The 24,756-nt window shown below is 32.1% G+C and overlaps 1 protein-coding gene across 1 annotated transcript; it reads left to right on the forward strand.

The window, feature by feature from the left end:
- Window positions 1–142: 142 nt before the first annotated feature.
- Window positions 143–22,819, forward strand: LOC127708101 (Golgi to ER traffic protein 4 homolog). Its single transcript, XM_052212953.1, has 9 exons — window positions 143–279; window positions 3,620–3,698; window positions 4,622–4,703; window positions 5,368–5,520; window positions 7,372–7,510; window positions 10,604–10,744; window positions 11,342–11,417; window positions 12,330–12,399; window positions 20,930–22,819. The coding sequence occupies exons 1-9, from the start codon at window positions 167–169 to the stop codon at window positions 21,034–21,036; spliced, it is 960 nt and encodes a 319-aa protein (XP_052068913.1). The 5' UTR covers window positions 143–166; the 3' UTR covers window positions 21,037–22,819.
- Window positions 22,820–24,756: the final 1,937 nt, after the last annotated feature.

Genomic DNA, 24,756 nt, shown 5'->3' on the forward strand with positions numbered 1-24,756 from the left:
ATGTTTTAATGCACATGCAATTCAATCATCAAAATTTGTGAATGTTATTCAATTTTAAACTTATAGATAAAAATTCAAAAATAATGCAAATTGATGAGGAAGATGAACATAAATAATGCTTAATTTCGTTTTGTATATTTTTACGGTTTTTTTACAGAAAAGTAAAATGGCAGCTTCTAGAAACGGTGGTGTTGACAGAGTTCTAAGAAAATGTCAATCATGTGTTGATGCCGGCAATTTTTACGAAGCTCATCAAATGTACCGGACTCTGTATTTCAGGTACAGCAAAGTGAATTGGAACATGTGCTTAAAGTATACCAGTCAAACTAAGAAACGGAACATATGTGCAACTGAAAATTGAAGTTTTTTTTTCGGACAAGGGGATTCCCAATATTCGGCATCCTGTATGATTTCAGTATTCATATCCAAAAATTGGTTTAATTTCGATGAGAAACTTCCAAAACATTTATTGAGCTTTTACTATATATAAATGTCCATTTAAGAAACCGGTTGGGACACAGGTGACAGGGGCTCAGGAATCTTATTTTAAAATGTAAATAGCAATATAGACATTTTCGCTATTTGGGAATCTGTGACAGTTGAACTATTGAGTTGTACTTCAACTTGTACAACAATCATTTTTCCTTTGAGGCATCAGACATTTTCTATTGTGATGTCCAGTAATCAGTCTGGTAGTGGTAATGACGGACAAATAGATATAAGGTGTATGTGCACTATTAGTGTTTCTTACAGCGTTTGAAAAGGGCAGGGTAATTTTTTTCTCAGAGGGCACTCTAAGTGTGATTTGCTACACTTTAAGGGCACCCTTTGCGCCGAGGACTACACTTTTAGGGCAAACTGTACATAGAGATAAAGGCACTGTAATGGATAGGGATTTAATCGAATATACCATTGTTTCATATTTATTGGTAAGAAATAAAGATATGTATATTAGGATGTTAATTTAATTCTTTTTTGTAATGAAATTATCACTTCTAGACTCAGCTAATAGAATCTTGATCATGTTCATTGTGCAACTGCCTTATTTCAATAACTCCAGTTGTAAACTTTAATACTGGATCACTGAGACTGATTGTCTCAGGATACATGTATGTTTTGAAAGTGGACTTTGTATGACCAAGAGCATTTGCAATGTATTGCTTTTTAGATGCACAAAAGAAGTGCCAAATACCTTTTGGATCTCGCATTTTTATACCAATCAAAGCTACATGTACCTTGGCTCATAACTGTACAAATAGTTTTAGGATATTCAAAGATTTGTATAGCAAGACTTAAGCTTACTATACATATTTTTCTGCTTTTCATCTTTTTTTCTATCTGTTTTTCTTAATTGAAACATTGATTTTTTGTACATGTACTATTTAAAACTGTATCAGCTATATTCTTAACTTTAATTTTATTAAGATATCAACAGTCATGACAGTTTGAAAGCCGTCGAAAATTCACACCCAATCTGACGTCTCCACCGACCAAATAGTATAAATAGAAAATATAAACAAACATCGTATAATTTGTTTATGTAATCAGTGGTAATGTTCATCCCATGCATCGTAAAATTATAACTCAAATGATCGCCTGGTTCCCTTTTAAATTGCATTTTTGTCTTCATTTTAAATTCTTAGAGGTACAAATGTACAAATCAATGTTGTCCCTATTACATGTATATTCAATAATGAATCATATTTGTACTATGTCGCTTCAAAACTGTTCAAACATAATTACGAAATTCAATAAAATGCCGGCCATTAAAAATTTGATTTCTTTCCAAGGGAAATAACTTAAAATGGTCTTGCTAAAAGATGAATTGCAGAACCCATAATAAATAACGGCGTGGTGTTCTAAAATACGACGGAAAAGGGGCATGGCGCTATATTTTTTTCCTAAAAAGGACAGGGCGTCAAGAAAATATGACAGGGTACCATACCTCGCCAAAACCTCCTGCAGGAAACACTAACTATATACATGTAACCAATAAAAAAAATTGGGGAAAAAATACAATTTTCCATTTTCCTAGTGATTCATTGGGTTTGGTATGTTTAGAGCACATTACAATGAAATAAAAGATTCCTGAGCCCCTGTGGTTAAGAAAATTTCTCATTGATGGGTATTCTATTATAATGAAGTCCAAATAATTATCAGTTCAGGAATAACCATTAATTGGTAGATTAAAGCTCAATTGAGGTATAATCCACCATTTGACATAGATTGAGATACACCAATTGAGGTATAATGCAGTTTTTATCCAAAAACATTTTGAAAGATACAAATGTATTGGAGCATCTTTTTGCATTTACATACATGTATATATGTACCATACCAAGCTGTGATGACCACTTAGAGATGGCGTAATTTATTCTGACACTTCGTGCTGCATTTTGTTAGAGAAACTCAAAAACTAATATGACCCTCCTTTTCCTACTTATGAATTCTGAGTTTTCATCTCTTAAATTTGAATTTTTGTTCTGTAGTCTCTTCCTGTCCATTTCGACTAACAAATCCTAAAGTTGGAACTGATGCAGACTCAAGGAAACTAGTTGTGAAAATCCATCAATTAGTGGATTATAACCCAATTAAGGTATAATCCACATTTTCACAAAACGCAGCACAGGAACAGGAAGCCAGAAGCAATTATATGTCTCCAATATAATAAATTCCAGTCTAACATGTTACAGGGGGATTAAAAGTCTAGGAATTGTATGGAAATTCCAGTCTAACATGTTACAGGGGAGATAATAAGTCTAGGAATAGTATGGAAATTCCAGTCTAACATGTTACAGGGGAGATAATAAGTAAAGGAATAGTATGGAAATTCCAGTCTAACATGTTACAGGGGAGATAATAAGTCTAGGAATAGTATGGAAATTCCTGTCTAACATGTTACAGGGGAGATAATAAGTCTAGGAATAATATGGAAATTCCAGTCTAACATGTTACAGGGAGATAATAAGTAAAGGAATAGTATGGAAATTCCAGTCTAACATGTTACAGGGGAGATAATAAGTAAAGGAATAGTATGGAAATTCCAGTCTAACATGTTCAGGGGAGATAATAAGTAAAGGAATTGTATGGAAATTCCTGTCTAACATGTTACTTCGTGCTTGAAGATATTGATTTGATAATTGGTGTATTGTTTAATCATGACAAGTTACAGATCAAGTTCAAATTTTGTTCCGGTCTGATGATTTTGTGCAGTTATGGTCCTTGGACATAGAAAATTCACTTAAATAATCAATTTTCCACATTTTTTTTTTCGTCATGCTTGAAGATATTGACTTGATATTTGTTATATAGTTTACACCATGACAAGTTATAGATCAAGTTAGCATTTTGTTCCAGTACAATGAATTCTTAACCGGTAGGGGACCGTGTATTGCCAGGCAATACTCACAGAATGCTTGTTTATCAAGGCTCACAATTATTCTTAGTAATTTGACAGACAGCTACATGTACAAGAAAACATCTGTGCATGCCAGTTTAAATTAAGAAAAAAAATATGAAATTAAAAAAATCTATGAAATTAATTTCTAGTTATTACATTAAATTCATTTTCCTTTAAAAGTTGCTGAACTGACCAAATTTCTGCTTAATGTATTTCCAGATATAATGGACAGAAAAAATACACAGAGGCCTTGAACCTCATATACAATGGAGCTGTAACTTTACTTCAACATAACCAGGTAAAGTTTAAGTGGAATTAATAGATATACATGTAGATCTGTGTCATGTATTTGTATAGAAGAAAGACAAATTGACGTAATAGACAATGTGGCAGGTTACTAATAATCTTACACAACTGCATACATGTACTTGTAGGCATGATAGTCTTGAATAAGAAACCTTCAAACTTTCAAAGTTTATTCATTAAAAAAGAGAGGGAGCAAATACCAAAGGGATGCATTCAAACTCATAAGTCAATGCCAAACTGACAAAGCCATGGCAAAAAAATAAAAAACAACCAAAAGACAAACAACAGTCTATAAATCAGGATTTTAATATATGGAAAAGAAAGAAGAAATAGGAAATTGATATAGATACTCTAAGGCAATTTTAGTCCACATATTTTTATGTCAAAATCTAATGTTACATTAATTTTCTTTATCACTTAAACACATTTTGTTATTGAATGTTGTTATAATGTAAACATATTACTACAGATCTAGGAGGTGATTTCTTCTCAACTTTAAAGGGCAAGTTAAAATCTGGAAGGGCAAATAAGTAAAGAAAAGTGTTAGTCTGCTTGGCCAGAAAAAATAAGACCTTTGAAAACATAACTTATAAAAACTATGTAGTACTTATTTTCATGTAGCTTTAAACTTGATTTGATTCTATATCATGGGTTAAAGAAATATTAGTTATGACTGCCTGCAAGATAAAACGTTACCATACGTGTATTGAAATCTAAAGCACTGATCATAAGGATTAATAGTTATTCTGAGAATTTTATACACATACTGAATGAAAATGTTATGCTGTTTTTGTTTTTGAATTATAGATACATGTACACACATGTTCTATCATAAAAATGTGAACTTTGTATATATTTTTTGCTGGCATAAAATTAAAATTTGTATTATTTTTACTCTATATCTTACTTGCACAGCATTCAAGTGGAGCAGATTTAGCTATGTTGATGATAGAATTGTTGAATAATTCTATGCAGCAAGTGACAGATGATACAATAGGTAAATATAGACTGCTAAGCGAAAAAAATAGGTAAACATACATTGATTAGCGAAACAAGAGGTAAATATACATTGAAAAGCAACTTGAACACAATCCAATAATTTACTGAGGCAACTACAAAGGTATCCTGCAAAAGACCAAAGGACAAGGGTGTAATCACCTACTAGTCTTCATTTTCTCATTGTTGAAGGCTGTACGGTAGCCTATAACTGCTTACATCCACTTCATTCGAACTTTGGTGGATAGTTGTCTCATTGGCAATCATACGGCATCTCCTTATTTTTATATTCATACTGACTTCAACAATGAGCAAAACCATAAGATTTGAAAATCCATATTCTTCTTTATAGTTTTCGTCTGGAAAAAACCCTATCCACTTATTATTTGTTTAAAAAGGCTTCTAACATCCTCCCTCCCTTTGCAGTCATTTTTAAACTGCCATACCAGTAAGCTTATGACCACTATGTTAGGTTTGAGACTTGTTATAACCGTTGCCAAAAAAAAAGAGAAAGGGTGCACTTGATTAACAGTTACGTGTGAATATTTAAAAGATGCTTTTTAAATGTGGTTTACCCAAAGCAGCACACTAACTACCATTAAATTGTATAAATATGAAAGTAAACATAATCAATTTGCAAAAATTATATTTTGTTTATATTTCAGATAAAGTTCTACAGATATTTAACCTACTAAATGCAGATTCAGCAGAAAAACACAATTTTATGATAGCTGCAATTCGATGGTCAATGAATGTTAGTCAACACAAACGTGGACATCCAGATCTACATCAAAAATTTGGTCTTGCTTTTTGGAAGGGTAAATTTTACTGAAAAAGTGAACACTATTAGAAAACATGTGAATTATAGATATTTTTTGATTATTTAATTTATTGTGTGGATATTGCTTTTTTTTCTTTTTGTATTTTGTAACATTATAACACATTTGATCAACATGTTAGTGACCAACATGGTCAGAAAAAAATACATGAAATGCTGGTGTTTGTGTATGATTCATTCTGAAACAACTGTATATTCAGTAGACAGGGTCATAAATCAGAATGCAAACATCTTCAGTTATTAGCAGTTGATTGAAATCAGACAAATAGGACCTAAAGTTAAAAAAAACAAATACATTATTCCAACTTTTAATATCTAATCGGGCATACTGTTCAGTATAGCATTATATGTGGATAGTTTTGTTTATTTCAAACCAGAAGCAATACAGCTTATAGGTATATCATAAATATATACATGTATATCATAACAGAACATTCTAAATACAATCGGAGGCAAGACTACATAGTATAAATCATTCAGAGGATTGTCATGAAAATTTTATATCTGTGGCGTTTTTCAAATAATTTCCTAAATTAGACAATTCCGATACATTCTTTGTTGACAATAACTGAACTAATTTAAAAACATATGCATTTGTATAATAATACCTTTTAATATACAATTTTCTTATATTGTCATATTTTGGACATTTTAAAATAAAATGAAACTCATCCTCGATATCACCATGGTTACATAAAATACATAATCTTTCATTTCTTGCTCTTTTTATGAATCTACCATATTCAATATTTAATTTGGGGGAACACAGTCTATACTTAGTTAAAAATCTAATACATTGTGGACTTAATTTTTTTGTCAAATAAAACTGCAATTGAAAATTATCCACAAGATGTTTATAAATAGTACATTTTGATGATGAATCGAAAAAAAATATTTCTTTCCTGAAGAAAATGGTCAATAAGCCTTTGTTTGAATAGAATTAAAAATACTTCTTCACATACAACATTCTGTGCATATAAATGTATATGTTTAACTAAAACTGCATAACAGAATGAGAGATTTTTTTCTTTGAATTAATTTCTGACAAGAAAATCATAGCTTTCCCCTGGAGTGAGTTCTAAGATAGTCAACAATTAGCATCTTAATTTTTATAATCAGACTTTAATCTTCCAACAATGACACTTGTAGCTGAGGTTTGCCTTCAACTAATCTTTAAATTACATTTAGAGGACCTATTTTTGGCAAGAAACATTTTAAGCTTTTCAGAGTTGTGTAACTTGTGTATTTACTTTAAAAAAGTATACATATTTTGTTTTGGTTCATCCCATCAGTCATTTGATTTCTGGATGCTAACTCCAATTCTTTATATTGGATGGCAACCATACTCATTTAGATGGTGACATATAATAAGGGGAAGATCCTTATTGATTTTGAGGTAGCTAAGTTCAAGATCAATGTCATAGTTACAAAAATCCACTAAAATTTGTACAGAAAAGTGGTTTCCAGATTCTAAATAAAATACTACATATGGGATTGCAACCGTCCCAAAATGGGGGCAAAGTGTTTATTTCATCACATGAGTCGCGAGTTTACGATTGTGAACATTTAGATATATCAGGCAATTGATTTATATTATTGGCAACTCTAACTTTGCTTTTGATACAAATTCAGTTAATTTTAAACTTTACGACGGAAATAAAATGACTTAGGGTCTAAAACAATATTACTGCCTGAAATCATAACTGAAAAGAATTATATATCGTCAGGTTAACCCCAAAAAACCTAAGCCATCAGGTCAATATAAGCTGTTCATCCTTATATGGGGGTGTGGGGTATGTGGACTTGCTCTTTAAATTTTTCATTCTTTCAGACAAGAATTATTCTCAGGCCAGATACCACTTTATCCATTCCGCAGATGGTGATAATTGTGCCTTGATGTTGGTAGAATTCCACGTAAACCATGGATACTCCTCTGAAGTTGACATGTTCATAGCACAAGCAGTTTTACAGTATGTTAATATGATGATTTCATTAAGTCTCATGTTGTATTTGTCTAAGACTAGTTTCTGCCCATGTTAACCTGTAGATTGATTGATTGATTGTTCGGTGTTTAACACCACTTTCAGCACTATTGGCTATTTCGGGGTAGACAGTTTTAATTGGAGGAGGAAACCAGAGTTCCCTGGAGAGAACAACCAACCTTTTGGCAGGAAAATTTGCAATCATAGTCAATTAAGATAGGAGTCAAATGTACCTACCATATGAGAAGATGATAGATTACTTAATTATAGATGAACACTAAGATGCTTAAACAAAACAATTACATGGCAGACATGAATTTATTTACTGATTAAAAAAAATATTTTCATGAATAGAAACTTTGAAACTTTTTATTTCCCTAAAGACCTCACATGAGGTATAATAGTACAAACAAACAATAAAAACAAACTTAATGTATGAACTAAATTAAACATACCTACATGTACAGAATTGTCAAGGAAGGTAAATATCACTTAAATATAGACATTATAATTTTACAGAACTTGGATAAGCCAAAAAGAATGAATTTATTCTCACTATTTATTTAACTTTACATATCTCTGCAGGTAAAAAATTTGTCTATCAACATTGAAGAAGGTACAGTTAAACATATAATGAAATTCATCACCCAATTCTTCGTTATGTAAATCAAAAACTCTTTCTGATCACAAAACTAATAAAATCTACCCTATTCAATGGGAAACATGCACACCGCATCTAAATTTACATAAGTTGTGTCTCATATCAAAAGGTTATACAGTTAAGTCATTTTCCATACCAATTCAGCCTTATACATTCTATGATTTAAACATTTAGATGAATTAGATATTTTACGCTTCCAATCGTTTACAAACACAATTAATCATGGTAAAACTGTTTCATATTTTTAGATAAATTACAATATTTTCCCACAAATTGATTTTTGCAAGCTTCAACATATTCATGTTTAGTTAATATATCTTTTAAGTAATTGAACCATTTAGAATGATAAACATCAACACAGTCAAGCCTATACAGCATTTCATACAGTGTGTAAGAAAATAGATAGGTTTAAATTAAAACAATTTGAGCAAGAGTTACTTCCCTTTTATTGCATGTTTGATGTGTGCAAATTCATTCATAAATCAGCCATTTTTATACGACCGCAAAAAATTTTTTGGGATCGTATAATGGTATGATGTCGTCGTCGACTGAAGACACATTGGTTACCGGACATTAACTTAAGTTTAAGTTAATGGATCTCTATGAAATTTTTTAAGAAGGGTCAATACCACAAAAGGAAGGTTGGGATTGATTTTGGGGATGATGGTTCCAACCGTTTAGGAATTAGGGGCCCAAAACAAGCATTTTTCTAGTTTCAGGATAATAACTTGTGTATAAGTATTTCGATTGCTCTGAAATTGTACCACAATGTTTAATACCACAAGTAGAAGGTTGGGAAACGTTTTAGGGGTTATGGGGCCAACAGTTTAGGAATTAAGGGCCAAAAAGGGTAAAAAAACAAGCATTTTTCTAGTTTCCAGACAATAACTTGTGTGTAAGTGTATGGATCTCTCTGACATTGTACCACAATGTTCCATATAACAAAGGGAAGGCTGTGATGGAGTTTGGGGTTATTTGCCCCAAACATGTAGGAACAAGGGGCCAAACAAGGGCCAAAAACCAAGCATTTTTCTAGTTTCCAGACAATAACTTGTGTTTAAGTGTATGGATCTCTCTGAAATTGTACTACAATGTTCCATACTACAAAGGAAAGGCTTGGATTGAGTTTTTAGGTTATTGCTTCAAGGAAAGTTCAAAAAGTTGGGGGGGGGGGATTTTTCTTTCCAAATATTTTAAGGGATTCATTTTTTTTTTTCAAAATTTTTCAAATTTTGAATTTTTGAAAAGTTTCAAGAAGAAATCTTCAATTGCACAGTATTGCGCAATAAATTTGTTAGATCTTTGACCACATTTGCTTTGTGTCAGAAACCTATATTATGTCAAAAATTTGATCACAATCCAAATTCAGACAGTATCAAGCTTAAATATTGTGTCCAAATTTGCCCAAACTGTTCAGGGTTTGACCTCTGCGGTCGTATCAGGCTGGGCTTAGCGAAGCATTTTATAGTTTGTTATAATGATCGCTAGACTTTAGAAAAAGGGTCTTCAGCAGGAAAACTGACAATCCTAGTCAATTAAGATTGGCTGCGCCTGCCACATGTTCAAAGTCATGTGTCTGTAAAAGATGATAAATTAATTAAAGATGAACACTAAGAAGCTTACACAAAACATTTATGTGGCTGACATGAATTTATTTACTGTTTAAAAAAAAAAATGTAAATAGAAAGTTTTTGATTGACACAATTTGAGCAAGAGTTACTTCCCTTTTGCTGCATATTGGAGGTCTAAATGCACAAATTCCTTCATAAATCAACCAAATTTAACTTGTTATACTGACTTCTAGACTTTAGAAAAAGAGTTTTACTGAATTTTTTTATATTTTTATTTCTTTTAGCCTTGCTTAATTCATCACTCTGATCTATTAAGGATCACTTATCAAACTTGTGTGTATCCCATGTTTCAATTTGGTTAGTTATATAAGACCATCAACTGTTTATCTCTCCAAAATAGTGGCCAAGGAACATGAATCAAACTCAAATTACATCTTTCCAAACCGATCTATACTTTATATTGAGTATAGTCCCCTCTAGCGAAGGGGCAGTTTAGTTTTTCAATTTTCTCATTTCCTTGGTTCATTTAAAGAAAATGTAGATCATATCAGACATATGTACACAATTTGTAGATTTATATGAGGCAAACTTTCACAAAATGTAGTTGAGCATGAAACAATCTTTAGACACTGTATCCATCATGTAGCATATGAAGGAATTCTGTAAGTTACTACAATGTATCAGAAAATATGAAGAGAAGATTGTGCATGTGCATGCACGTCTTATAAGTTTATAGATAAATACTTTCTGGGGTTACATAAAACCAAATATATACTTCAAGAATCAACATGTTAAAGAGAATATGAATTCATTATTAAATATAACATTCTTTATTAAATTTTTTTCCAGATATTTATGTCTACAGAATAAAGATACTGCTCTGATAGTGTTTACCAATTATACAAAACAGCACCCAGCAGTGTGTAAAGGGCCCCCCTATTTACTGCCTTTACTGAATTTTGTATGGTTTCTTTTATTAGCATTAGATGGGTAAGTGTAAATGACTAATGTTAAAACACAGTTACAGTGTTTTGAAAATCTGATTACATTACTGTAAATTCAGAAATTATTGCATGCATTTATTATTGCGATTTTTGAAGAATGGACGAAAATGCAAGATTAATATTTGCGATTTCAGGAAAAGCTGCCTACAGACATATGTATCAGATATCATAATGCGACTTCTTAGTATTGCAATACGCATCCAGTTGCATTATTCACATTAATAAAAACCTCGCAGTAATTTCTGGATTTACAGTAGTTAACTCACCTGATTACTTACCTATAGCAATATCTCAGTGCATCTCAGAGCAGTAGTTACATCATGAGGTTTAGATTTTTTAATGAAGGAAGTTTATTAATATTTATTTTTAACTTATTTTTTAAGAATGACATCAGGTGCTGGTTTGTTGCCAAGTGGCCTGTGGAAAACATTACAAAAATATAAACAGCTATACAATTAAAAAGTGAAATTTTTCTGTGCACCTATTTTTTTCTTTGTTTCTTAATATTGAAAAGATGGTAAAATGAAAATTTAAAAAACAGTAGATGAAATAGATTCTCATCTTAATATTTTTTTTATTTTAGGGGGAAGGTTACAGTGTTTTCTATTCTCTGTGATAAGTATGAGTCTTCTATCAAGAGAGATCCAAGTTATAAAGAGGTAAACGGAAAATTTAAATCATTTGTTGTCAAGTTGGTCATGTAGGTGTTTATATTATATAAATGCAAAATTTGTTTTAAATTAAAAATGGCTTTTTTGCATAATACTTGCTACTTTATTTTTATGCCTCTGCCGTAGGCAACGGGGGCATTAAGTGTTACCCTTGACGGTTCGTCCGTCCATCCCATTTTCGTTTCTGCATTGTAACTTTAGTTTGACTCGTGCAAATTTAATGAAAGTCATACACAATGCTAAGAACCACAAAATGCAGACAGAGTTTGAATTTAGTTGTGAGTCATTTACTGTTCTAGAGTTATGCCCCTTTTTAACTTGGAAAATTGCAAAGCTTGAGCGGGGGTACTTGTGTCCTCAGACACATTCTTCTTTTATTTAATGTTAATTTTATATATTAAGAATGTAAGCTATGATGTTCAGATTTGCAGCATTTTCTAAGATTTAAAATTTTTCCAGAGATAATGTGCATTCACTGTACAATACACCAACTTAGATATAGAAATGTGTGCTTGTTTGTTTTGTATATACCAGTAGGTTGCTGTGCAAATTTAAAAAGCAGTTTTAAGGCAAATTCCCCCAAAATTAATCTAAAGAAAAGTTAAAAATATGAACAGCAAACACCATTCAGAAAGTAGATTTTTAAATAAAATCAAAACTTTCATTGTAATGATAGACTTCTCGCTGCGTTGAAGACCCATTGGTGGCCTTCAGCTGTTATCTGCTCTTTGGTCGGGTTGTTGTCTCTTTGACATATTCCCCATTTCCATTCTCAATTTTATTGAATTGAACAAAAAAAAAAGAAACTGTTTATTTTGCATTGTCATAAATTGAATGATAAGGCAGCCTTGTGATACCGCATGGGATTACACATGTTATGGCATTACTTTTTATTTTCAGTATTTAGATAAAATTGGTCAATTATTCTTTGGATTGCCACCACCAAGGAAAAGCCAACAGGGCATGTTTGGTAGGTAAACCTTATAATATAATAAACATTTTACAATGAAAAATGAGAATTCTTTAATTGTTAGAATATATTTTATTATAGCCCTGCAACGAAGTTGTCGGGGCCATATAGTTTTTGTCAAGCCTGCGACTTTTGTGGCAGAAAGCTCGACATAGGGATAGTGATTCAGCGGCGGCATTAACTAACTTCTTAAAAGCTAAATATTTCAGAAGGCAAAAGACCTGGATGCTTCATACTTTGTATATAGATGCCTTATGATATGAAGTTTTCATCTGTCATATGTCCATTGTCCTTGACCTCATTTTCATGGTTCATTGACTACTTGAAAAAAAAAGGTTAAGATTTTTTGTAATGTTAATTTTTCTCTTATTATGAGTAATAGGAGAACTATATTTGGTATGTGCATACCTCGCAAGGTCCTCATGTCTGTCAGATAGTTTGCACTTGACCCTGACCTCATTTCATGGATCAGTGTACAAGGTTAAGTTTTCGTGGTCAAGTCATTATCTCAGAAATTATAAGGCCAGACATTTTTTATTATCTGTTTAACGAGATCCGCCGACTCCACTTTGATCGATTTCAGAATAAAAATAAAAGTAGTGCTTCTTACTTTTATTTTTATTTTTCCCGCCGACTGTAACGAAATCCTCAGAACAAAATAAAATCTGTATAAATCGGTAATATTTAATTTTTACTAAGTCGATGAAACAGCAATTTTCATTTAAAAGTAAAGAAATTCAAGGCAGAAACGATATATTTTCTTTAAAAAAGTTTTTTAAGCCGGTTGCATGTTTTTCATACAACACGAGAGCTTACATCAAATCATTCTAACTTTCGACAAAATCAGTTATTACTTCATCAGAACTTGATGAAATTAGCCTGAAGTAAACTTGTTATCCATGTATTGCATTAAAAACGTCATATTCCTTTCCAAATAGCGTATCAAACATCGTTTATTTTTGTAAATTTTACTTCGTCCGACATTTATATTATTGGGCATATTATTCTAGAACTACGAATCGGAGTCGGGATTTCATCGGAAACAGACCCGCTATGACCGAAATCCGGATTCTTGCGATAATGACTACGGACGCATGAATGGCACTGCTGATAGACAAAAAATTATCCAAAAGGAAAAATTACGCATTCCACACCCATTAACATCAATTTATAAATTTATTTAACATATATTAGCCTGTATGACTTTATTTCAATAGTTAAAGTTTATTATATGTCATGTAAAATACTGTATGTTGTATCAATTATATATGTTATGTGTATATGCCCCCCTGGGGACCTAATTTGGAAAATAAAACTTATCTTATTTATCTTATCTTATCTTATCTTATCTTATCTTATCTTATCTTATAAGTTAAATTTGCTCAAACCTGGGACTATTACACCAGAGACATATATCAAGTTTCAAGTTTTAATTAATCTTTTTTTATTAAATTTAATATACACATGTGTATATTTGTCTCTGCATACACTAAGAGGTTCCTGACTGGGTGACAGGTATATACATATAAAGTGTATATGCAGCAGGTTGATATATTTGCCTTGTGCTATGGAACTATATTTGTGGAAATACAGAATCAAAACATAGTTTTTATGTTCATATTAATAGAAAGGTTACTATGCTGGTCTGTTCTCATTTCATTGTTCTTGTATTTTAATAAATTCTAAAAAAAAAAAAAAAAAAAAAGGTCACTTATAACGGTTTTATTTTTATTTTTAGTGTCGACTGGACCAATTTTGCACTTTTTAATTTTTTTTATTTCGTCCCCTCGACCCTAATTTTTTACAAATTTTCTCATTAAACAGATAAAAAAAAAGTCTGGCCTAAGCAATAGGTCTACTATATTTGGTGTATGTAATGATTGTAAGGTGTACATGTCCAACTGGCAGGTGTCATCTGACCTTGACCTCATTTTCATGGTTCAGTGGTAATAATTTAGTTTTTGTGTTTTGGTCTGTTTTTATACGACGGCAAAAAAATTTTGCGGTCGTATATTGGTATGACGTTGGCGTTGTCTTCGTCGTCGTCCGAAGACACATTGGTTTTCGCACTCTAACTTTAGTTTCAGTGAATGGATCTCTATGAAATTTTACCATAAGTTTCAATACCACAAAAGGAAGGTTGGGATTGATTTTGGGGGTTATGGTACCAACAGTTAAGGAATTAGGGGCCAAAAAGGGGCCAAAAATAAGCATTTTTGTAACTTCCAGACATTACTTGTGTGTAAGTGTATGGATCTCTCTGACATTGTACCACAAGGTTCCATATCACAAAGGGAATGCTGGGATTGATTTTGGGGGTTATTGCCTCAAAATTTTAGGAATTGGGGGCCAAAAAAGGGGCAAAAAACAAGCATTTTTCTAGTTTCATGACAATAACTTGTGTGTTAGTGTATGGATCTTTCTGAAATTGTACTACAAGGTTCCATATCACAAAGCTGGAATTGATTTTGGGGGTAATTGCCCAAAACGTTTAGGAATAAGGGGCCAAAAATAAGAATTTTTCTAGTTTCCAGATAATAACTTGTGTTCAAGTGTATGGATCTCTCTGAAATTGTACTGCAAGGTTCCATATCACAAAGGGAACGCTTGGATTGATTTTGGGGGTAATTGCCTCAAAATTTTAGGAATCAGGGGCCAAAAGAGGGCCAAAAAACAAGCATTTTTTCTAGTTTCATGACAATAACTTGTGTGTAAGTCTATGAATCTTTCTGAAATTGTACTACAAGGTTCCATATCACAAAGGGAAAGCTGGAATTGAGTTTGGGGGTAGTTGCCCAAGATGTTTAGGAATAAGGGGCCAAAAATTAGTATTTTTCGCTCACCTGGCCCAAAGGGCCAACTGAGCTTTTCTCTTCACTTGGCTTCCTATGTCGTCGTCTGTCGTTAACTTTTACAAAAATCTTCTCCTCTGAAACTACTTGGCCAAATTTAACCAAACTTGGCCACAATCATCATTAGGGTATCTAGTTTAAAAAATGTGTCCGGTGACCTGGCCAACTAACCAAGATGGCTGCCATAGCTAAAAATAGAACATAGGGGTAAAATGTAGATTTTGGCTTATATCTCTGAAACCAAAGCAGTTAGAGCAAATCTGACGGGGTAAAATTGTTTATCAGGTCAAGATCTATCTGCCCTGAAATTTTCAGATGAATCGGACAACCTGTTGTTGGGTTGCTGCCCCTGAATTGGTAATTTTAAGGAAATTTTGCAGTTTTGGGTTATTATCTTGAATATTATTATAGATAGAGATAAACTGTAAACAGCAATAATGTTTAGCAAAGTAAGATCTACAAATAAGTCAACTTGACCAAAATGGTCAGTTGACCCCTTAAGGAGTAAATGCCCTTTATAGTCAATTTTTAACCATTTTTCGTAAATTTTTGTAATCTTTTACAAAAATCTTCTCCTCTGAAACTACTAAGACAAATTTAACCAAACTTGTCCACAATCATCATTATGATATCTAGTTTAAAAAATGTGTCCGATGACCCCGCCCGCGAACCAAGATGGCGGACATGGCTAAAAAATAGTACATAGGGTAAAATGCAGTTTTTGGCTCATATCTCTGAAACCAAAGCATTTAGAGCAAATCACACGATGATAAAATTGTTCATTAGGTCAAGATCTATCTGCCCTGAAATTTTCAGATGAATCGGACAACCTGTTGTTGGGTTGCTGCCCCTGAATTGGTAATTTTAAGGAAATTTTGCAGTTTTGGGTTATTATCTTGAATATTATTATAGATAGAGATAAACTGTAAACAGCAATAATGTTTAGCAAAGTAAGATCTACAATTAAGTCAACTTGACCAAAATGGTCAGTTGACCCCTTAAGGAGTAAATGCCCTTTATAGTCAATTTTTAATCATTTTTCGTAAATTTTTGTAATCTTTTACAAAAATCTTCTCCTCTGAAACTACTAAGACAAATTTAACCAAACTTGTCCACAATCATCATTATGATATCTAGTTTAAAAAATGTGTCCGATGACCCCGCCCGCGAACCAAGATGGCGGACATGGCTAAAAAATAGTACATTGGGTAAAATGCAGTTTTTGGCTCATATCTCTGAAACCAAAGCATTAAGAGCAAATCACACGATGATAAAATTGTTCATTAGGTCAAGATCTATCTGCCCTGAAATTTTCAGATGAATCGGACAACCTGTTGTTGGGTTGCTGCCCCTGAATTGGTAATTTTAAGGAAATTTTGCAGTTTTGGGTTATTATCTTGAATATTATTATAGATAGAGATAAACTGTAAACAGCAATAATGTTTAGCAAAGTAAGATCTACAAATAAGTCAACTTGACCAAAATGGTCAGTTGACCCCTTAAGGAGTAAATGCCCTTTATAGTCAATTTTTAACCATTTTTCGTAAATTTTTGTAATCTTTTACAAAAATCTTCTCCTCTGAAACTACTAAGACAAATTTAACCAAACTTGTCCACAATCATCATTATGATATCTAGTTTAAAAAATGTGTCCGATGACCCCGCCCGCGAACCAAGATGGCGGACATGGCTAAAAAATAGTACATAGGGTAAAATGCAGTTTTTGGCTCATATCTCTGAAACCAAAGCATTTAGAGCAAATCACACGATGATAAAATTGTTCATTAGGTCAAGATCTATCTGCCCTGAAATTTTCAGATGAATCGGACAACCTGTTGTTGGGTTGCTGCCCCTGAATTGGTAATTTTAAGGAAATTTTGCAGCTTTTGGTAATTATCTTGAATATTATTATAGATAGAGATAAACTGTAAACAGAAATAATGTACAGTAAAGTAAGATCTACAAATAAGTCAACATGACCAAAATTGTCAATTGACCCCTTAAGGAGTTATTGCCCTTTATAGTCAATTTTTTACAATTTTCATAAATTTTGTAAATTTTTGTAAATTTTTACAAAATATTTTCCACTGTAACTACTGGGCCAAGTTCATTATAGATAGAGATAATTGTAAGCAGCAAGAATGTTCAGTAAAGTAAGATCTACAAACACATCACCATCACCAAAACACAATTTTGTCATGAATCCATCTGTGTCCTTTGTTTAATATGCACATAGACCAAGGTGAGCGACACAGGCTCTTTAGAGCCTCTAGTTCTAGTTTCCAGACAATAACTTGTGTTCAAGTGTATGGATTTCTCTGAAATTGTACAGCAAGGTACCATACCGAGAAGGGAAGGCTGGGGGTAATTGCCTCAAAATTTTAGGAATTAGGGGCCAAAAAGGGGCAAAAAACAAGCATTTTTCTAGTTTCAGGACAATAACTTGTGTGTAAGTGTATGGATCTTTATGAAATTGTACTACAAGGTTCCAGATCACAAAGGGAAGCTGGGTTTGAGTTTGGGGGTAGTTGCCCTAAATGTTTAGGAATTTGGGGCCAAAAAACAAGCATTTTTGTCGAGCCTTCGACTTTAGTTGTCGTTGTCGTCGGCGGCGTCCACAAATATTCACTCTGTGGTTAAAGTTTTTGAAATTTTAATAACTTTCTTAAACTATCCTGGATTTCTACCAAACTTGGACAGAAGCTTGTTTATGATCATAAGATAGTATCCAGAAGTAAATTTTGTAAAAATAAAATTCCATTTTTTCCGTATTTTACTTATAAATGGACTTAATTATTCTGCCGGTAAATATTACATTCACTCTGTGGTTAAAGTTTTTAAAATTTTAATAACTTTCATTAACTATCCTGGGTTTGTACCAAACTTGGACAGAAGCTTGTTTATGATCATAAGATAGTATCTAGAAGTAAATTTTGTAAAAAAATAATCCATTTTTTCCTTATTTTACTTTTAAATGGACTTAGATTTTCTGCCAGGAAACAACACATTCACTTTGTGGTTAAAGTTTTTAAAATTTTAATAACTTTCTTATACTATTTTGGATTTGTACCAAACTTGGACAGAAGCTTGTTTATGATCAAAAGCTAGTATCTAGAAGGAAATTTTGTAAAAAAATAAATCCATTTTTTCCGTATTTTACTTTTAAATGGACTTAGATTTTCTGCCAGGAAACAACATATTCACTCTGTGGTTAAAGTTTTTAAAATTTTAATAACTTTCTTATACTATTTTGCATTTGTACCAAACTTGGACAGAAGCTTGTTTATGATCAAATGCTAGTATCTAGAAGGAAATTTTGTTTTCTTCCAGTTAACATTACATTCAGTCTGCAGTTAAAGTTTTTAAACATTTATTAGATTCATAAACTATCCTGGAATTTTACCAAACTTGGACAGAAGCTTCTTACAATCAAAAGATAGTATCAAGAGGAATATTTTTATTGATTTACTTCCTCATTTTTGTTGAGCCTGCGATTAACAGAAAAAGTAGGCGAGACACTGGGTTCCGCGGAACCCTTATGAATTTTTCTAGTTTCCAGACGATAACTTGTGTTCAAGTGTATGGATTTCTATGAAATTGTACTGCAAGGTACCATACCACAAAGGGAAGGCTGGGATTGAGTTTGGGGGTGATGAATCGTAAGGGGGTTCAAAAAATTTGGGGGGGGGGGGGATTTTTTTTTCCTTTTTTTTTCTTTAAAATTTTCCATTTTAAATTGGTTATTTCTGATTTATATATAAAAGCAAATAATAATGATATGGTTTGAATAGGTAAATTAAAAATATTTAAGTTCTTAGACAACATTCATTCTGTGTCAGAAACCTATGCTGTGTCAAATATTTAATCACAATCCAAATTCAGTGCTGTATCAAGCTTAAATGTTGTGTCCATACTTGCCCCAACTGTTCAGGGTTTGACCTCTGCGGTCGTATCAAGCTGCGCCCAGCGGAGCATTTTATTCTAATACTGTATGCAATAGGTCAACTATATTTTGTGTATGGAAATATTTTACGATGTACATGTCAGTCTGGCAGGTTTTATTTGACCTTGACCTCATTTTCACAGTTCATTGCTCAATGTTAAGTTTTGGTGTTTTGGTCCGTTTTTCTAATACTGTATGCAATAGGTCAACTATATTTGGTGTATGCAAATATTTTACGATGTACATGTCAGTCTGGCAGGTTTTATTTGACCTTGACCTCATTTTCACAGTTCATTGCTCAATGTTAAGTTTTTGTGTTTTGGTCTGTTTTTCTATTACTTTATGCAGTAGGTCAACTATATTTGGTGTATGGAAATATTTTACGATGTACATGTCAGTCTGGTAGGTTTTATTTGACCTTGACCTCATTTTCATGGTTCATTGCTTATGTTAAGTTTTTGTGTTTTTGTCTGTTTTTTCGTAAACTTTAAGCAATAGGTCAACTATATTTGGTGTATGGAATGATTGTAAGGTGTATATGTCTGTCTGGCAGGTATCATCTGACCTTCACCTCATTTTCATGGTTCATTGGTCAATGTTCAGTTTTCCTGGTAAACTTTGTTTCTTAGATACTATAAGCAATAGGTCAACTATATTTGATGCATGGAAGGATTTTAAGGTGTACATGTCTGTCTGGCAGGGTTCATCTGACCTTAACTTCTTTTTCATGGTTCATTGGTCAATATAGAATTTCCAAGGTTTGGTCTGTTTCTTTTATACTATAAGCAATAGGTCATCTATATTCTGTGTATGGAATGATTGTATTAAAGGTTTACATGTATTTAAACCTATATGAAGAAGTTTGTCAATTTATAATATATCCATCAATTTATTTGAAATTTGTAAGACAGTTTTTATCGCTTTGCTCAATCCTTTTAGTGTATGACTCCAGATATATTTTATAAGTTGTAAAAGTAATTACCTTACCGTATAATTTTTCATTTGCGAGTCGTGGAAGGCAAGACATAGGTGTTGCTTCTCCGGTGGTGGCAGTGTCAACAATTGTTAAGTTTTCTGCTTAAGTAAGTTTGATAGGAACTGCTTGTGATAGATCAATGATATTTTGTATGAAGTTGCATAACTATCAGAAAATATCAGTTTGACAACTATTTTGAGGGCCTACCCCCTAGGTCATTGGTCCAGTGAATTTGAATTAATTAGCAATTTTCAATGATAGATAAATGATTTTTTCTATAATGTTCAGCATTACTATCAGTACATATCAGTATGATGACTATTTCAAGGCCCTGCCCCATAGGTCATGGTTCAGTGACTTTCAATTAATTAGCAATTTCCAATGTTAAGTTTTCTGCTTAAGTTAGTTTGATAGAAACTACTTGTGATAAATCAATAATATTTTCTATAAAGTTACATTACTGTCTGTACATCTCAATTTTTTTTACCATTTCGAGGCCCTGTCCACTAGTTCATGGTCCAGCGACTTTGAATTAATAAGCAATTTTCAATGTTAAGTTTTCTGCTTAAGTTACATTGTTTTTGTAGTTTGATAGGATCTAAATTAAATTATTGGCATATAGGCAGACTTTGGCAAAACCACGAAATCAAATACCCATGAAAATGCATTTTTTCCTCAATCCACGAAAATTGGAACCAACGGAAATAAATGAATCCCCAGTACAAGTTTTAATGAAACATATTTTCTTTTATTTTACAGGTAATTTACTGAATACTTTATTAGGAGGTGGAGAAGAAGAACCTATGCAAACATCTACAGAATCTGTATCGTCTCCGAAAGTGGAATCTATTGTAGATTTGGACTAGGGTGTCAACGTTGTTATAATTATAAACATTTCTATGTTGAGATGTATTCATTGACTGTTCGTTTATTCATGAATTCAGTAAAAAAAAACTTTATATTTCTGTTTTACTAGATTTACTTGAGTATGGAAAAAAAAAATTGTATGAAAGCAAGATATTTCAGCGATAACACGACCTCAATTTCATACATGTATTCATAGTTTTTGGTAATATTTTTGTTGGAGTGAAAATGTCAAGATAACATTTTTTGAGAATTCTATTGGAACAGTTAATTACTTTTAATTACTAGCACATAAAAAAAGCAAAGATTTCAAAAGGATATTGTCCATGGATACTTTGGGTACATTTATTTATGAGTTTTCTAATTTTCGATGATTAAGGAATACTTGCATTTTGTTGTGGATATTTGACTTGGTGAATTTGTCAACGTCTCCATACAAGCCTATAGAAAATTTGTAATTCTTTGAACATTTAAATTTGTGGGTAACCTTTACCATCAAAATCCACAAATATTGGTATCCCACGAATAATTATAAATCCACAGTAGTACATTTTACAATGTTCTTTAATTAGGTCTTTTGGATCAAATCTTGAAGGATATTTTTTTACGATTTTATTCCTCTCAGAAATGTAATGAACTTCAAATCATTCTGGTATGTCAATAACAAGATATTGAAAATAAAAATGTTTAATTTCTGTTGATAATATGTGTTTTTCCTACCTCAGAAAACATAAATGAATTCATAGTTATTGCAAGTCAGTAAGCAATATAAAAAAAAAGTAAAAAGCTGTTTCAAATTGTTGAATGTGTTTGCTGAGTGTAATGTTTCAAACTTTATATGTATATAGGAAGTAATGTTACATGAATTATATAAAAAAATATTTAAATTATGTTTTGCTCAACCTGAAAGCATCTATATTTCTGTTTATTGATACTATTAGGTTTGCAGGTGTTACTTTATAATTATAAGTTCAACATGATAATGTACAAATGTACCTATTTATTTCTAAGATATGCATAAATTATTTATGGATATTGATATTTCATTTGCTCACCTTTATTTTGTTTGCAGCATTCTACAATGGTTTCTCTCATAAAGAAAAATGTTGCACTAAATATTTCTTTGTCACCCTTTTAAGGATATTTTGTAGATATACCCCTCATTTTTTTTTTAAATAAAGTAAGAGAAAAAGGGGTTGTCTTGCTAAGCATATGTAAACAGGAAGTAGGTGTCTGACTGTCAGATCGGAAAAGTGACCACAATATACAATTCATCACTGTCAAGCTGCTGACCATTTATGAGGTGGTTCTGTTCAATGGTTCCTGAGAAAATTGTAACAAAATATTTTTTGGATGGACAAACAGATAGACAAGGTAAATGCAATATAGCCCATGTTTAGGGTGGGAGTATAATACCAAATCTGTGTCTCTTAGTCTGAAATAGTGAGTTCCTTTAATATGTCTCATCAAAAATGCAGAAATGACTTTGTGTTTTGAGAGTTTCAGATGTCTGTCTAGTATCCCTTTAAAATCTCTTTTTTTGAAAGTATCCCTTTAAAATCTCTTTTTTTGAAAGTATCCCTTTTAAATCTCTTTTTTTGAAAGAGGGTTAGTATTTACACAGTGAGAGAGAAACCATTGTATATTAAATTCAGATTATTAAGTGCTTGCAACATGTAAGCTATTTATTATTATTTCGACATTTGTTAAACATACAGTTTTATAGCTCTATAAACACAGCTTTTTCACGTTTAAAACATGGGAAATAAAAGTAACACAATAAAATCCTTACCGTATTTCATTTATTTATAATTAAATGTAATTGCATATGTGCAGAAAACAGTCGGATTTTAACAGGCTGTTGCATATCAGTAAAACAAGAGAAGAAATAAACAAATGATCCCCAATTAAGATACTCACCTGCTCTAGATGTTTTAAAAGGTAACAATAAAATCTGTTCATGACATATAAAGTAATTCAAATGAATTTTGTGTTAAAATGGTAGACAAAATAAAAAAAAGGAAATAAATATGATAGTCCAGTATTGCGGAAGATTTAAAGTGGAGGTCTTGCAAATAATAAGAATATTGACTAAGATTTAACATTTGATGATGATGGTGAATGGCCTTTAAATGTCTAGTGGCTAGTTAAATACATACTCAGGATGAGAACATATTAATGTGATATGAATATAAACCTGGCTTTGTACTAGACCGACAGACTGAGTTGGAATTTTTAACATGCTAGTTCTTAAGATAACAGTCTGCACAGATACATGCCACTCTACCCGAACACATTATTCTGACTCTTGTCTCCACCAGTTAATGCTCTTACTCCTAAATGCTGAGTGCCGAGTTGAGACGCAACAAATACCAATTTTCAAGTCTTTGGTTGACTCTGGCTTGGATTGAAACCTAAGAGCTTCCCTTGAGACAAACACACATTTTTTATGTTTGAAAAATTGATCAAATGCCTAAGCCCATCATTAACATATATACAGATTCTAACACATCACCCTGCTGATTACCATATTTATTCCACTTTAGATCATCAAAAGTTCAATCTTTAAAATGTGAGATTTACTGAGATTTTTGTCTCGCCTGCGACTTTTGTCGCAGATAGTGAGACATAGGGATTGGTTTTCCGGTAGTGATGACGGCATCAACAATTGTTAAGTTTTCTGCTTAAGTTAGTTTGATAGGAACTACTTGTGATAGATCATTGATATTTAATATAAAGTTGCATTACTATCAGTACATATCAGTTTGATGACTTTTTTGAGGCCCTGCGTCCTAGGTCATGGTCCAGTGACTTTAAATTGATTAGCAATTTTAAATGTAAAGTTTTCTGCTTAAGATAGTTTAATAGGAACTACTTGTGATAGATCAATATTTTCTACAAAGTTGCATTACTATCAGTACATATCAGTTTGACGACTATTTTGTGAGGCCCTGCCCCCTAGGGAATGGTCCAGGGACTTTGAATTAATTAGCATATTTCAATGCGTTTTTTGCTTAAGTTAGATGTGCTTTTATAACTGTGTTTATTTGTAATATTTTACCCATGTCATATTTAAAGTTGCATATATGATAGGAACTAATTACAATAGACAACAATATTTTCTGTAAAGTTACATTTACTCTCTGTACATCTCAGTTTGTCGACCATTTCATTGTCCAGCAACTTTGAATTAATAAGCAATAATGCTGACAGGGGAGACTTATCTCTGTGTCAACAGTTTATTAAAATTTAACTTTTCTAAATATTGTCATCAAATTGGTAAAGTGGTAGATTCAATTTCTTTAATGATTTAATGGAAAATACCAAGTGAAATGTTGTGAATAGAGATTGTGGGAAATTAAATGATTAAGGCAGATTTAATCAACCTATGGTGTATCAAAATTAATCAAACTAGTCAGAAACAGTTTGGATACATGATGAATGAGAGAAATCATGGTTAATGAATGAATTTCTTTCCATCAATCTATAATCTTCTGTCTGTTCATTGGTCCCAAAATGTATGTCTGTTGATTTTTGGCCCGGTTCTACAAAGTCCAAAACCAGCTTTTAGTATGGTGATGATGGGCAGTTAGGTGGGCAAAGTGGGTATCTAATTTGTGTAGTCAACTTCTAAAGTTTTCAACCCAGATCCCTAAAACTTGACAGGCTGATTGCACATATGTTTAAGTTGTGCACTTGCTATTATGGAATTTTTTTAGGAA

Source organism: Mytilus californianus, unplaced genomic scaffold, assembly GCF_021869535.1.
Source record: "Mytilus californianus isolate M0D057914Y unplaced genomic scaffold, xbMytCali1.0.p SCAF_7, whole genome shotgun sequence".
NCBI classification, from domain to species: Eukaryota; Metazoa; Mollusca; class Bivalvia; order Mytilida; family Mytilidae; genus Mytilus; species Mytilus californianus.